Consider the following 14,986-nt stretch of genomic DNA (forward strand, 5'->3'; position numbering starts at 1 on the left):
TTTTCAAACCTGAAAGTACTACATAAATATAAGCTATTATTTCTTCTAAAACTTCTGAGGCTAAGTCAGAAGAAAATGGAACATTCATGTTCAAAAGGAACTCCATTCAATGTACTTCTCAAGTAGAGAATCGCTCAGATGGGTCTCTAATTTTAACTTTAACTAGGAAAGTCCTGAAATATGGTTTGTACCATTAAACACACCATTATGCATTTAAAGGTTATAAGTTTGAGCTGTTTAACTGTTTTTTATATTAAAACATATATTCCATTAATCTGAATAGTTTTCAGGTGAGCATGCTGGTTGGTTGGTTGTTATCCTTTGTTCCTGAAGAGGACCAAAATGACATCACTATGTTGGAGTCAAGGTACAGTGTGTCCGAATGTGGCTGATCAGAGCAACAATGGCTTGGAAGGCTCCACCACAGGTCAGGCACAAATTGTCCATGTGAGCATTTGGAGTGGAAATGCTTCTAAATTTGCACTTCTGTTTCTCTTACAGAGCACAGCACCTTCTTTGATGTGGGAATGCCATGCTGAGCCTCCTTTGCTAGCATCTCCCATGTCACATAATCTATTCCAAAGTCCTTCAGAAAGACCTCAAAAATATCCTTGCATAGCTTCTTCTGACCTTTGTGTGAGCACTTGCCTGGGGTGAGCTCTTCATAAAATAGTCTTTAAGCAAATAAAGGTTGTCATTCAAACAATGTGGCCGGTCCATCTGAGTTGCACTTTCTGCAGCAGAGTTTGAATGCTTGGCAATTCAGTTCAAGAAAGGACCTCTGTTTCTGCTACCTTATCTTGCCAGGTGATCATTATAATCTTCCTAAACAATTCAAATGGAAGCATTTCAGCTTCCTGGCATAACACAGGTATACTGTCCAGGTTTCATAGGCATACAACAATGATGTCAGCACAATGGTTCTGTAGACCTTCAGTATGGTAGGCAGTCTAATACATCTTCTTTCCCACACCTCCTTTGGAGTCTCCCAAACACTGAACCAGATCTGGCAATGCATGTATCAATCTCATTATCTATGTGTGCATCCCTGGGAAGTAAAATTCAAAATTTCTCCATTTACTATAACTGATGGTTTCATGTATGGATGGTATGTCACTGGCTAGTGGAGAACCTCTTCTTACTTGGTGTTAATTATTAGGCCAAAATTAGTACAAGTGACAGAGAATCAATCCATACTTTGCTGCATCTCAGCTTCAGAGGATGCATGAAGTGCACAATCATCTATGAACAAAAAAATCATGCACCCACTCTCCTTCCACTTTAGTCTTGGCCTGTAAGCCTTTTCAAGTTAAAATCATTTACCATTTGTGTGGCAGCTGACCTTGATGTTGTGTTCACCCTCACTGAAAGTGTCTGACAATATTGCTGAGAACATGGAAGCAAGCACACAGCCTAGCTTCACTCCACTGGTAACTGGGAAAGTATCAAAGTTCCATTATCCAGAGCCCAGGCAAGCACTTCATCATGAAATTGAAGCACAAAATTGATGAATTTCTCTGGATAACCCAATTTTGACATAATTTTTTACAAGCCCTCATGACTGACAGTATCAAAGTATCAAAGGCATGGTCAGATTGATGAACATCATGTATAGACCTTTATTCTGCTCCTGGTATTTCTCCTGGAGTTGCTGGGCAGCAAACACCTATTGATTGTTCCTCAGTCTTTTCTGAAGTCACACTGGTTTCTCAGGTAGATGACTATTTTCCAAGTGAAGGATCAATCTATTAAGGAGAACTCTGGCAAGAATCTTGCCAGCAGTGACTGATTGATTGATCCCATCCCCACTCCTACCTCTCCAGCACCCCATGATTGTCACAGTAGTATCTATTTTCTTTACCTTTACAGAGATGGACAATGGAGGCATCCTTGAACTCCTGGGCACCAGGCTCTTTGCCATAGAAGAGGAACCTAATGGCATCCAAAACTTCTTCAGATGGAAAAGGTTATATGCAAGAGGAGGTTATTACTACCACTTCAAAACAATATCTCCATTATTGAATATCAGGTATTTATGACAAGAACTTAACAGAACTTAAACATACAAATTTAATTTGATTAAAAAAATCATAGAATTTTGCAGTTGTGAGGATCTTCACAGTCCAGTTTCTAATCAAATTATGAATTCCTTCTACACCATCCCTGACAAATAATCGTCCAGTCTCTATTTTAAGACCTACAGTGATGGGAAATCTCCCTGTCTTAGAAGGCACAAGATTATATTTTTTTGGACTCTTAATTATCAGGAAGTTTTGATATACTGATTCATAATCTCAATCTTTTTCTCATTCTAGATCTGCCCTATAAAATCAAGCAGAACAATTCCAACCCTTTTTCTACATGAAGACCCTTCAGATATTTTAAGACAGAAATACCATATCCTAACCTTCATTGCCCACCCACCCTCCCATACATACCCCCATCCCCACTCAAGTTTTCTCTTCTCTAGGTTAAGGATCCTCTGATTCCCCTATGGCAATAGTCTGAGTGAGGGTGGGGTGGGGGGTGTGGTGTCAGAATCCCCTGGGTGACCATGGCCTGATCCAAACAGATGTCATTCTCAAGAGAACAATGGGATGGGGTTCTGATGCAGATTAACTAGGAAAGCCCATATGTATTCATAACGGTTTGTGCCATTAAAATACACTGTCACATATTTAAAAGTACCTTGGAAACCATGGCCTGGTCCCATACATGTGATTAACCAATGAGAGGGTGGGAATATCACATCTTGCCCTTAGTATTATAACTAATCAATAGTGGAACTTCTCTCTACCAGAACCACTCCCCTTGTAACTCAGCACTTAGCCCTTCCCCCTGCTATGCCAATTTCCCTTGGGGCTTCTGAACCTGAAATCATCCCCTTAGGGAAGTTATAACCTAAACAGTTACTGCACAGAGAGCACTGGGAGAATCTGCATCCTCCCCCCATCACTCCATGGCTGGAGTAGCCACATCTTGGAGGGCATGCTTTGGAGCAGGGATTGATGAATAAGAGTGCCACCTTTCCCCTTCTCATTTTTAGTGAGACAGAATGATTCATAAAGAATGACAGGCATGGAAGGACTCTAATACAGATCTCAGTTATTATAAAATCATCTTTCCCCCCCAAAAGCACCTTTTTTTAAATTTTGGTATGTGATGAACTTTATTTTCCCCCAGATATATACCACAGCAATTTTTAAAAAATTAATGGTACAGCTATTACAAATATCATTCTCCCCTGTTGTGAAATTACTTCCATCATTTTCTAACTGGTAGTAGTAATACACATTAAAGATTCTTATTTAACTCTTTTTAATGCATTGTTCTGTGCTCTATTATTTGTTTTTAAAAATGAAAATAACTTGGGGGGGAAGGGGAGGGAGGGGGACAAAATGTGAAACTCAAGGAATTGTGGAATTGAATCCTGTAAACTAAAAAAATAAAATAAAAAAAATGAAAAAAAAAGCCCCCTACAAAATTTATGAGCTTATTTTACCTTAAAATTTGAACAGAAGATCTAACTGGAACATCATTTAAAAAAAAATAAAATAACATATATTTTACAACTTTGAATTCCAGATTCTTTCCCTTCCTCCCTTGTCACCCATCCTTACTGGGAAGATAAGCAATTCAATATAGGTTGTGCATGTGTAGTTATGCAAAACATTTCCAGAATGGATATATAAATATAGTCAGTAAAAGACTGACTATATTTCCCTCCATCCTACCCAACCCCCCCCATTTGTTCTATTCTCTACTTTGACCCTGTCCCTTTTCAAAAGTGTGTGCTTCTAACTTCCCTCCCCTCCAACTTGCCCTCCCCTCCATCCTCTCTCCTCTCATCCCCTTCCCCCCTACTCTCCTGTAGGGTGAGATACCCAATTTAGTGTGTATGTCATTCCCTCCCTAAGCCAAATTCAATGAGAGTAAGGTTGACCTATTTCCCTTTTGCCTTCCTGTTCTTCCCCCCCTTGTAACAGTTATCCCTTGCCTCTTCTATATGAGATGATTTATCCCATTCTGTCTCTCCCGATCTCCTCTCATTATATTCCTCTCACCTCTCAATTTCACCTTTTAAATATCATCCCTTCCTATTCAGTTGATCCTGTGCCCTCTATGTATACCTCTACACATAAGTACACACACTCACATATGTATTCATATGCCCATATACCCTCCTATATAAACATATATATGTATGTGTGTATATATGTGTGCGTGTATATATATATATATATATGTATATATATATATATACATACACACACATTTATATTCCTTTCAACTGTCCTCAGACTGAGAGAAGTTTCACAAGTTACAATTATTGTTTTTCCATGTAGGCATGTAAATAGTTCAACTTTGATAATTTCCTTATGCTTTCTTTACCCTATTTATCTTCTCATGCTTTTCTTGCTTCTTGTATTTCAATGTCAAATTTTCTACTCAACTCTGGTTTTTTCATCAAGAATGCTTGAAAGTCCTCTATTTCATTGAATGACCATATTTGCCCCTGAAACATTACACTCAGTTTTGCTGGGTAGGTGATTCTTGGTTTTAATCCTAGCTTCTTTGACCCTGGAATATCGTATTCCAAGCCCTTTGATCCCTTCATGTAGAAGCTGCTAGATCCTGTGTTATCATGATTGTGTTTCCACAATATTAAAATTGTTTCTTCTTGGCTGCTTGTAATATTTTCTCCTTGATCTGAGAATTCTGGAAACTGGCTATAATATTCCTAGGAGTTTTCTTTTTGAGATCTTTTGTTTCAAGAGGTGATTGGTGAATTCTTTCAAGTTCTATTTTGCCCTCTGGTTCTAAAATATCAGGGCAATTTTCCTTGAGAATTTCTTGAAGGATGATTTCTAGGTTCTTTTTTTGATCATAGCTTTCAGGTAGTCCAATAATTTTTAAATTATCTCTCCTGGATCTATTTTCCAGATCAGTGGTTTTTCCAATGAGATATTTCACATTGCCTTCTATTTTTTCATTTGTTTGGATCTGTCTAATAGTATCTTAATTTCTCATTAGCTTCCATTTGCTCCAATTTAATTCTGAAGGAATGATTCTCTTCAGTGTGCTTTTGAAATTCTTTATCCGACAAATCTGACTTTTTAAGGAATTCTTCTACTCACTGGCTTTTTGGGCTTCTTTTGCCATCTGAGTTAATCTATTTTTTTAAGGTGTTATTTTCTTCAGTCAGGTTGTTGACTTTCTTTTCTTGATTTTCTTGCAGTGTTCTCATTTCTCTTCCCAACTTTTCCTCCACTTCTCTTACTTGATTTTCAAAATCCTTCTTGAGCTCCTCCATGGCCTGTAACCAATTCATATTTTTCTTGGAAGCTAAGGAGTTCTGACTTTGTTGTCTTCCTCCTATTCCATGCTTTGATTCTTTTTGTCCCCAAAAAAGGAATTTAAAGTTTAATTGCTGTGCTTGCTTTGCTTCCTTTGCTTGCTCATGTTGCCAATCAATTACTTGACTTTTGAGCTCTTTGCCACAGTAGAACACTGCTTCCAGAAAGGAGATCTTTGTCCCAAATGGCTGGGGTTTTCGCAGCTGCTGGAGCTATTGGGAGAGCACTGTTTTTGCAGCCCCCACAAACTCTGGCTCACTGGTCACACACCTCAGCACCACCACTCAAGAGCGAGATGCAGATCCAGGCAGGTTAAAGCAAGAGCAATTATGCTCTGAATGTTCACTTGGCCCCACTATTATCTGCAGGACAGGAGCTCTGAAGTGGCCATGTGGAGGCAGCTGCAGGGTCACCACACCTCAGCCACTTCTAGCTCCAGGGGCAGGGGCTGGACTTGCTCTCCCCCCCCACCCAGTTCTAACAGAGTTCTACTGACCTCTCACTTTGTCTTTGGCATTTATGGGTTGATAATTCTGGAGACCACCACAGCTGCTAGTGATCCACTCTCCAGAAGTCTGCTGCAGCCACTGGTCAAGGTTGCCCTGGTGCTAAAACTGGGGGCTCCCACAGGGCTGGACTCAGCTCCCAGTGTGCTGTGATGAAGCACCTTCCTGTTGGCTTGCCAGGCTGCCTTCAGTGGGAGATTTGTTTCTCTGTCATATTGTGGGTTCTGTAGCTCTAAAATTTGTTTAGAGTCATTATTTTATAGGCATTTGAGTTGGTTATGGGGGGAGCTCATGGAGCCTTCCTGCTTCTACGTCGCCATCTTGGCTCCGCCCCCAAAATGACTCATTTTCAAAATGTCCCTATTACTGTTCAAGGTCTTGTCATTCTTCTAGTTTCCCAGCTCACCTTTAACTCCTCATTCCCCGCCCCCCATCTCACAGCCATATATTCAACAGCTGCCAGATCTTATAGATTCTACCTCCGTATCTCTCACACATTTGTCCCCCTTTCCCTCACACAGTCACTACCCTAGATCAGGCCCTTATCCACTCTCACCTGGACTATTCCAAAAGCTTCTTACTTGGCCTTCCTGCTGCAAGTTTTTCTTCATACTAATCTAGCCTTTACACAGATGCCAAAGCTGATATTTCTAAAGTAAAGCTCTCATGATGTTACTGCCCTACTCAGTAAATACCTGTGATTCTCTACTGCTTCAAAAACACTATTCATCTTTATCTCATCCTTTCTTAACTTCTATTTCTGTGGAACTTTTAAAACTTACACAATTAGCATAGTAGTACAAAAGTACAAGTATATAATTTATAAATAAGTAAATATCCATAGATTGTGGATACTGGCTCATTTTTTATTGATTAGTTAAACATGGAAATAATATTTTATTGAAAGGTACTAGATCAAAACAGTTTTGTCCTATGAAATGATTTTCAGTTCTTCCACTATTTCCCTAATCTAGTTTTGCTCCAATATGTCAACAATCCTTCCTAAAACATGGTACCAAGAGCTGGACACAATGGTCTAGATGTAGTCTGACGACAGCAACATAAACAGGACTATCACTTCCTTTACTCTGATATTATGTTCCTTTTAATGTAGTGTACAGTCACATTAGTGTTTTAGCTGCCTTATCACACTGGCTGATTCATATTGATCTTGCAGTTCATGGAAGAACCCAGAGGTTTTTTGTATGAGAATTACTTTCTAGTTTCATGTTCCTCCATTATGTACTTATGTAGTTGGGTTTTCTTAAATTCAAGCAGAGGGTTTTACATTTATCCCTATTAAATCTCGATGTATTAGCTTCAACTTACCATTCCAGCCTGCTGAAATGTTTCTGGAGTCTGATTTGGCCCTACATGGTATCACCTATCTATACTTCTCATCCAGGTTTAGTAACCTAATATCTAAACTAACTTCCAAGTTATTGACTAAAAGATTTAACTGAATAAGACCAAGGACAGAGCCCTGAACCACCTCACTGGAAACTTCCCTATAAGTAAAACCCAGATCACTATTCTTTAGGGCTAGTCAGATATCTGTAATTGTCTGTATAATCTATGACTAGAGGAATCTATATGTGTACAGCTCTATGCAATTCCTAGATAGTGTATGGCATGTCTATCTCAGTCCCTTCTCTCAAAACACAAAAGCATATTAGCATTAGACAAGACAAAATATGCCAATCTGAAAGAGCATTTATTAGACCTCTTGTGGAAAGAGCAATGTTTTAACTCATTCTCCGATGCAGGCTAGCTTTTATTCTAGTTTTCCCATAAAATATGTTAAGCCAGTCCTCCAGACTTTGGAGGCTCAGAGGACTAAGGGCTCAAGCTGTGGATGTGACTTCTTTATCTCCTGAAGGCAAAGCAGAAGAGGGGGAGGGCTGTGAGGGAGACCAGCCAGGTTTGGCTGGTATATGAAGGTAAGGCAGGCTCCATCAGGCAAAGGTAAATCAGCTGAGTGGACTAAAGTGTCCTCAATGCCTGTCCTTGTAGAACATCCATAGCCTATAATGCCTAAGTAAATCTTTTGTTAGTAAATGCTAACAGCTTATGAGTGTCTCGTTTTCTTCTTTTATCAAAGTACTAGGGGACTGGCCTAACTCAGGCTCAGACCAGGACATACCTGCTGTGCAAAGAACTATGCTAAGCATCTGAGAAATTAAAAACAAAACAAAACAAACCACCTCAAGTCATTTAGGGCAAAAAAAAAAAAAGAAAGAAAAAAATGTGGCCTATAAATGGTTTATATTTAAACAACTTAAAAAATTTTTATTTTCCTAAACTGGCATAAATCATGGGCCTATATCTAAACATTTTATAACAGCTTTCTTAAATGTAAAATTAACAGTTCTTTAGCAAACAAATCTTGTTACCTGCACCCACCCATTCACAGAGCCCCAAAAGCTTAGGCAACAGGTTTATTATGCCTATTTCTACAAAATACAGAAGAGGAATTCGTGCATGCATGCGTGTATGTGTGTGTATGTGTTAGGAAAGTACCTCACATCTCTCAAAGGAACTCCCTATTTCAGTTTTCAGACATCTTTACGAGCACTATATGTCTCTCCTTTACCCTTTAGGATTCCCCAATTAAAACCTTCTAACATTTTTCTGAAATCACAAGTGTGATTTCAGAGAAGTGTTACAAAATAAGGGGAGTGTTTATAAGAATGTTGAGGATCACAATAGGATGAAATTTTATATTGTATGTGTATGAAAATGTACAAAAATATGTATTCGTGTTACTTTGGTCCCTTTGAACTTTTGTGCATAGAATTTACCATTAAATCCCCCCCCCCAACACACACATGAATACACTTCCCTGTAGATCAGAGATCAACTCACCTTTTCTGATTCATCATAAGTTCTCTGTGAAGATCTTGATGATTCCGGGAAATTTTGACCGGATTGATTAATTTCTGAGGTTTGATTAATTCCGGATTGTCATCCTCTATGTAGTCAGGTTCAGCCATGATACTTTTTGGAATGAGAGTGGAATCTTTTAGTTCAGGATCCTCAACTGTATTATCTGTAACAGAAAGAAGAAACAGCTGTAAGCAGTCTATTTTTCACAGATTTTCATGCAAACAGGGATGTGTAAAATTTCATATTAACATATAGGAACATATTAAGGCTACTCTTCCATTTATAATAATGCTTTGCAAGATACAGGGGAAGAGAATGTGTTAACTATTGTTTGATGCCTATAAGGATTCAAGAAGAAGGGCTGTATGCTTTGATTCAAGTTTCCGGATGGATGACTCGCCATCGCAACTTGGAGTTCCTTGGTTATATCCATTGCTGTATTCCCACCCTTTTTAGCCACCTAAAGCAAGCCACCTGAAAGCCCATTGAAAGGTTAAGTATCAGAGACCAGGACTGAAGGCTTTCTGGTTCTGAGGTCAGCACTTTAACCACTATACTACAGTTGCCTCTTTTCTGAATAGAAATGACTTAGCTTCAGATCCTACCACAGACATAAGCTGAGTGTTCCTGGGCAAGCTACTTAACTTAAAGCCTCAGTCAACTCTCTATGATTTATTTAATAAGACAAAGATAGAATGTTGTACTATGTGATGGAAGAAGCAAGTTCTCTAAACCAGTGAAACGTTCACTGAGGCTGATGCAATTCTGGCACTCCCAGGAGATGTGAGAAAAAGTTTCTCAACTCTTTACCAATGGTCTAGATAAGGTCACTTAGGATCCTTCTATTAGAGTCTTTGATTTTCAACATCTACCTCTCCCCAAAGCAGACTTAATTATTGTGATAAAACAACTAACATAATGCAGTAATAGGCCAAGGGAAATACAGCTTCCTTGGTTCTCAGGCCATTTCAATAGGAGGAAGCGAGGCTGGTGATTTTGCACAGCCTTCCCTCACTTAAAGCCAATTCACCTGCATGTCATGGCATCACTCCCCTGATCAGAGTCCTTTTCTAAAACAAGGACAAACAAAAACCACCATTCAATATACTTCTATGTTTGAGAAACAATAAGCAATAAATGTAGTTAAGGAAATATACCTTCAAGAACAAACATACTAGCTTGTACATTTAGGTTTTTAATAACCTCACAATAGCTCAACTTTTTCATTTATAAAATGAAGATAAGATAGCCCTTACAATGGTATGGTCACATCCAACATAAATTTTTTTTTAAGTTTACAGAGGAACATTTTAGTTACAAAGATACTGTCAAAGAAACTGAGTATCCTTCAATGATTTGCATTTTATGATCATACTTTTGTTTTTCAAATTAATTTTTTCAAAAATGTATTTTTTTCCTCCTTTCCTTGAGAAGAAAAAAAAAAGCAAAATCCTTGTAACTAATATGCATAATCAAGCAAAATAAATTCAGGCACTGACCACGTTCAAAAAATGTCATAGCCTGTGTTCTGAATCCATCACTTTTGTCAGAAGGTCAGTAGAAAGATAAAGTTCTTGATGTAAGTAAGGCTCTGTTCTTTTTTGTCCCTATCAGTTCAAACTGGGTTAGTACCTCCACAGCATAACCCATACAATTCTAAATTTGGCAAAGCATACCTTGTATGCCTGGTCAGGACAACAGCAGTATGCTCCTACACATGGTGATGAAACCATGGAAAAGGTAGCTCTTCTCTGAGAAGATAAGTAACTAGAACTGCAAGAAAGTTACATCAATCAGATTTTCACAATGCATCATGCATGTTGATGTTTTTGGATACTGAACTAAGGGACTTAAACTCACTTAACTCATCAGTTTTCTCAGGTGCAAAGTAATCCCCAATATCAGATATTGTGCTTTAAAATCTCCCAAGAAAGTAGTTATTAAAAACAAGGTATTGAAACATTTTTCACAATCTCCTACAGAATCAGGAAAAATAATTCTATGCACTGCCATCAACATAAGATTTAAAGCAAGACTTAACTGGATTGTTAAAAAAAACAACACTAAAAAGTTGTCAAAACAAAGTGTACCTAAATCTTCATATAAAGCATTCAAGGTTAATTTTTTTAAAACGTCTTTATATATTCTAAGTATAAGATAACAAGTTTGAAATCATTGAGATATTAGCTGTGATAACACCAAATTTAATCAAGCAACACAAGAACTCACTAATAAAATTATATACCAAATACCTCAAACACAATCTGATTAAGATGCAAACACTGTGTTTTCAGAAAGCCCACTATAACAAAACTTTCAAATATTTACCAACCTTGAACGAATGAATTAATCATAGTCATTCTTGGTTGTATATGTTGCCCCAATACAGAATGCTCCTGTTCTCACTCTAAGGAATCAAAAGCACTATCTTCATTAGCAGTTAAAATACATCATAAGCACCTAAATAACAGCAGTTTCAATATGGTTAATCATTTCAAAAGACACGTCACAGAATTCCCAAAAAAGGCTGGGTTTCTTCTACTCAAATAAAGGGGGAAAGTAGCCAAGACAGATGGTGTTCCAGATTCAGTCTGATAACAGGAGATAAAAAGTAAACAAATGCCGAAGTCCCAGAATCTGAATCATAATTCTCTCATTGACTGATGTATGTCTGCCTGTCATATAGCTATCTCTTTTTAATGAAGCAGTATAAATATACCATTATTGTATATTACAAGAGTAGCTAAGCTAAGCTAGATACAGCATCTTTTTTGACACCAACAGCAACCCTGTCAGGTATTATCCCTATTTTACACAGGAGAAAACTAAGCGAGTTGCCATTAGTCACAAAGTATGTAATATTATTACAAGCAGTAACTGGAATCAGGTAAGGATTTGAGGTAGACCCTCTAGACTCTAGCCAAGTACTCCATGCCACAGGTCTCTCCGTAGTTGTGTGGGTGCTCCATGGCCCTGTCTTACCTCCATTATCATTCCCACGCACAGGTCTGGATGGTTATTGAAATTCACTTTTTTTTGGCCATACTGTCATTTTGCATTTGCTGCAGATGAGTTATCTGAGTTGTGAGCACTACATAACTTAAGAAGGAACAGGCTTCTGCTTCGCTGCAGTCATTTCCCCGTCTGTCACTACACTGCTCAAGGAGTTACAGCATTACAAAACTCCCCTTCTTCATGTCAAGGCCATTTTTCTCCCTGAAGTACCCATTACAAAAAAAACTGTGAAAATGTCCCACCCACCATCTTTTTTTCCACATACAAATGTGAATACTTTGTAAAAATTCTTTTACAAATATAAACTCTGCCACAAATAATGATAAAGTGGTGGTAATACATCATGAATTACTAACTCCAGTCTGGTATGCAAAAGACTTACTTTCTAGTACTAAAATCACTCACTGATTTTCCCTGTGACCTTGAAAACATTACTTAACCTAAATTTCCTTTTCTTCATTTTAAATTGGGGGTACTGAACTAAACAATCTCTAAGGTCCCTTTCAGCATTCTTTCTATTTAACATAATACTTAACATCAGGGGTAGTAGCATGTGGCCAAATTTAATACTTGATATATACTAGCTACAAAATAAACCTAAAACTTTAATTTATGAAATTACAAAGAGAGAAATTAGGTTTCTTCAACTAAGACTCTAGTAAGGAAGATAGAAAAAGTAAATAGGGTAAAATTGTAAATAGGGTAAAAGGGATGTGAATGGGGGTAAACAGGGAAAAGTATTTTGTCAGAGGCAAGTAATCTGCGTGTATGTAAGAAAGTGTTTTTAATCTAGCAAACAGTGTATGGGGAATACCAAGGAAAATTAGCTAAGATGTGTTCAGATTGATCAAAATTGCTAGATACTTTATATGCCCAATCTTCAGTTATAAAATCCAAAATTCAGGGCTAACTCAAGGAGAAGGTTGTCATCAGACTCAGTTGGAGACAAATCTCCAACTTCTATCAGAAGATATTGGAGGATAAGAAAATCCTAGTCTTAAAATTTAAGTATTGTTTCTTTGCTTTTTGTATTCATTTTCAAAAGGTGCCCCGGGATTTTTTGTGTTCTTCACTTCACCTGGAAAATACCATTCATGGTGAAGAGTATCCCAACCACATTAAGAAAATAAATACTTTATTTCACACCAATCAAGAACTCACCCAAAAAGAATAGTAAAATGAAAATGCAAAATTTAGAACCATCAGATTTAAAATCAGAATCAGCAGGAAGAGATCATAATTTTCCCATCTGCCTAGATTCAGAAATGATACTGCACAGAAGTACTAATGTTTGAATCACTTTTTAAGCAATCTCATGAAACTTTACAGTCTGAACAGGCCCAACAAGTTCTAAAGTCTACTCTAACCAATCAAAAGATCTTTTTGTAAAAATTCCCTATTTTTTTTAGCTCTCTGAACTGAAGGGCTTGTGGTTAGTTATGAGTAATTTCACAACATTCTTTCAGAGAAACTCAGTCCACATTGTGGTGTACAATTTTAAGAGGTTCTAAAAGAAAAACACTAGCTGTGCTCTCCCTGGATCTACATTAGGCACATGACTAAATTTTCAAACCTTAGGCATACAGACATTGGAGAAGAAAGGAAATCCTCCAGATCCTATTATCATTTGCCTTATAACAGAAAGAGTGCTGGTTCTAGAGTCAGAGGACCTGTATTCCAATCCCATCTCTGACCTTTTCCTAGGACAAGTCCCTTAGCACCCCAGCGAGCAATTTAACTGGGCCTCAGGATCATTATCTGTAAAATGAAGATGGATTAGATGGATGACCTCCAAGGTTTCTTCCTATTTTAGATTTATGACACTTCTTATGTAAGGTGGATACTCTAGCACTAGCTTCTTCCCAGATACTAAGATGCCTATGAGTAAAGGACAAATCACTAGTTTTGGGGGGGACTTTTTGTATGTAATAAAACAAAAGAGCTGGACTAGATAACCTTTCCAATTCTAAATCTAGGATCCCATGAAGACGGCAGAAAATAAAGTGCCTCTAATGACTCTATTCAAACAGGGAAACTCTAGAAGGGCAGGTTGGCATATCTCTCCCATGTACCTGGAACAGCAGAGTGCTCTCTACCTACACGCAGTAGGTACTGCCATGCTAAATGGAAATTATTTCATCTGACAGTCTTCTGGCCCTAATATCCACAGGTCCTAAATATTTGACTTTTTATCTTGTAAGGAAGAACTAAAAATTCAGTAAACTAGTTTGAGAGTAAAAAACACTATTATGGACACTGTACCTGCTGTCATTTCCTGACTCATGAGCACTAGACATATGATCCACAGAATAATGCTTAAAGTTACTGCTCTCTCAGAAAGAGCATCTGATCCTACATACACAGTATAAGGACAGGAGTAAAAAAATTAGCTTTAGGCATGTACAAACCATTCATTCTATTTTTTCTTGACTCCATTGTTGCCTCCAGGCAAGTCTCTCAAAGGCTCTCCAAATCTCTATTTACATAGAAATAACATCTAACAGAAATAAATGCAAAGCACTTGGCAAATAAACTTCTGTGTAAATGCCAAAGACTGACATGCTTGGGAAAATATCAAAGGCATTTACTACCTCCCCACAATATGTATCTTTGCAGATGCGTCACAAATTTAAAGTTCAAGGGATGAAAATAAAGGGAGAGACCCTTATAATAGACAGAAGGCACAGTCCAGATTGCTGGTTAAGATGCTGCCATTGGCCAGTAGGTGGCACTAGCTGTACAGGTAAATATACCTCCCTAGTTAATAGTAGTAGTATTCTAAATTCTATTAAAACCTGCAAAATAAAGTGATTTCTCAACCTGTTCTCTAAACCATATTGGTGGAACTGAATTACAGGATAACAATATAAGACACAGAGATGTTTTATAAAAGAAACAAATATTTTGTAACCCACAGATGTTTCTGATATTGCTCACTGCAGCAGCACATTGTAATAGAAAGAATTTGGGAGCTATAGTCAAAAAACCAAGGTTCAAATCCCAGTTCTACCACTTAACTATGTACCCTTGGGAAAGTCACTTGCCCTCTGTGCATATTTGTAAAATAAGGCAGTTGGACTAAAGCAGGGTCAATAAACTTTTAAAAAGTTATTTTTGATAAATGTATTTCAATATAATTGGTTTTCTTTGTAATTCTATGCACTTTGGTTTATGTATTTAAAAACAGTCTGAGTAGGAGCCCATAGGATTCACCAGACTTAC

The 14,986-nt window shown here is 37.7% G+C and overlaps 1 protein-coding gene across 7 annotated transcripts in view; it reads right to left on the reverse strand.

The window, feature by feature from the left end:
* Window positions 1-14,986, reverse strand: part of FAM107B (family with sequence similarity 107 member B) — a 311,107-nt gene that overhangs the window by 11,009 nt on the left and 285,112 nt on the right. For 5 of the 7 annotated variants that reach the window (XM_069106440.1, XM_069106444.1, XM_069106445.1 and 2 more), the window contains one exon: window positions 8,729-8,912. In XM_069106440.1, the coding sequence (XP_068962541.1) occupies window positions 8,729-8,912 (184 nt within the window). Of the gene's footprint in view, window positions 1-8,728; window positions 8,913-10,425; window positions 10,523-14,986 lie in introns of all 7 variants that reach the window. The other 2 variants (XM_069106442.1, XM_069106443.1) reach the window with 1 other exon arrangement.

Source organism: Petaurus breviceps, unplaced genomic scaffold, assembly GCF_028583685.1.
Source record: "Petaurus breviceps papuanus isolate PSGF00001 unplaced genomic scaffold, PetGlider_PUasm1.0 79, whole genome shotgun sequence".
NCBI classification, from domain to species: Eukaryota; Metazoa; Chordata; class Mammalia; order Diprotodontia; family Petauridae; genus Petaurus; species Petaurus breviceps.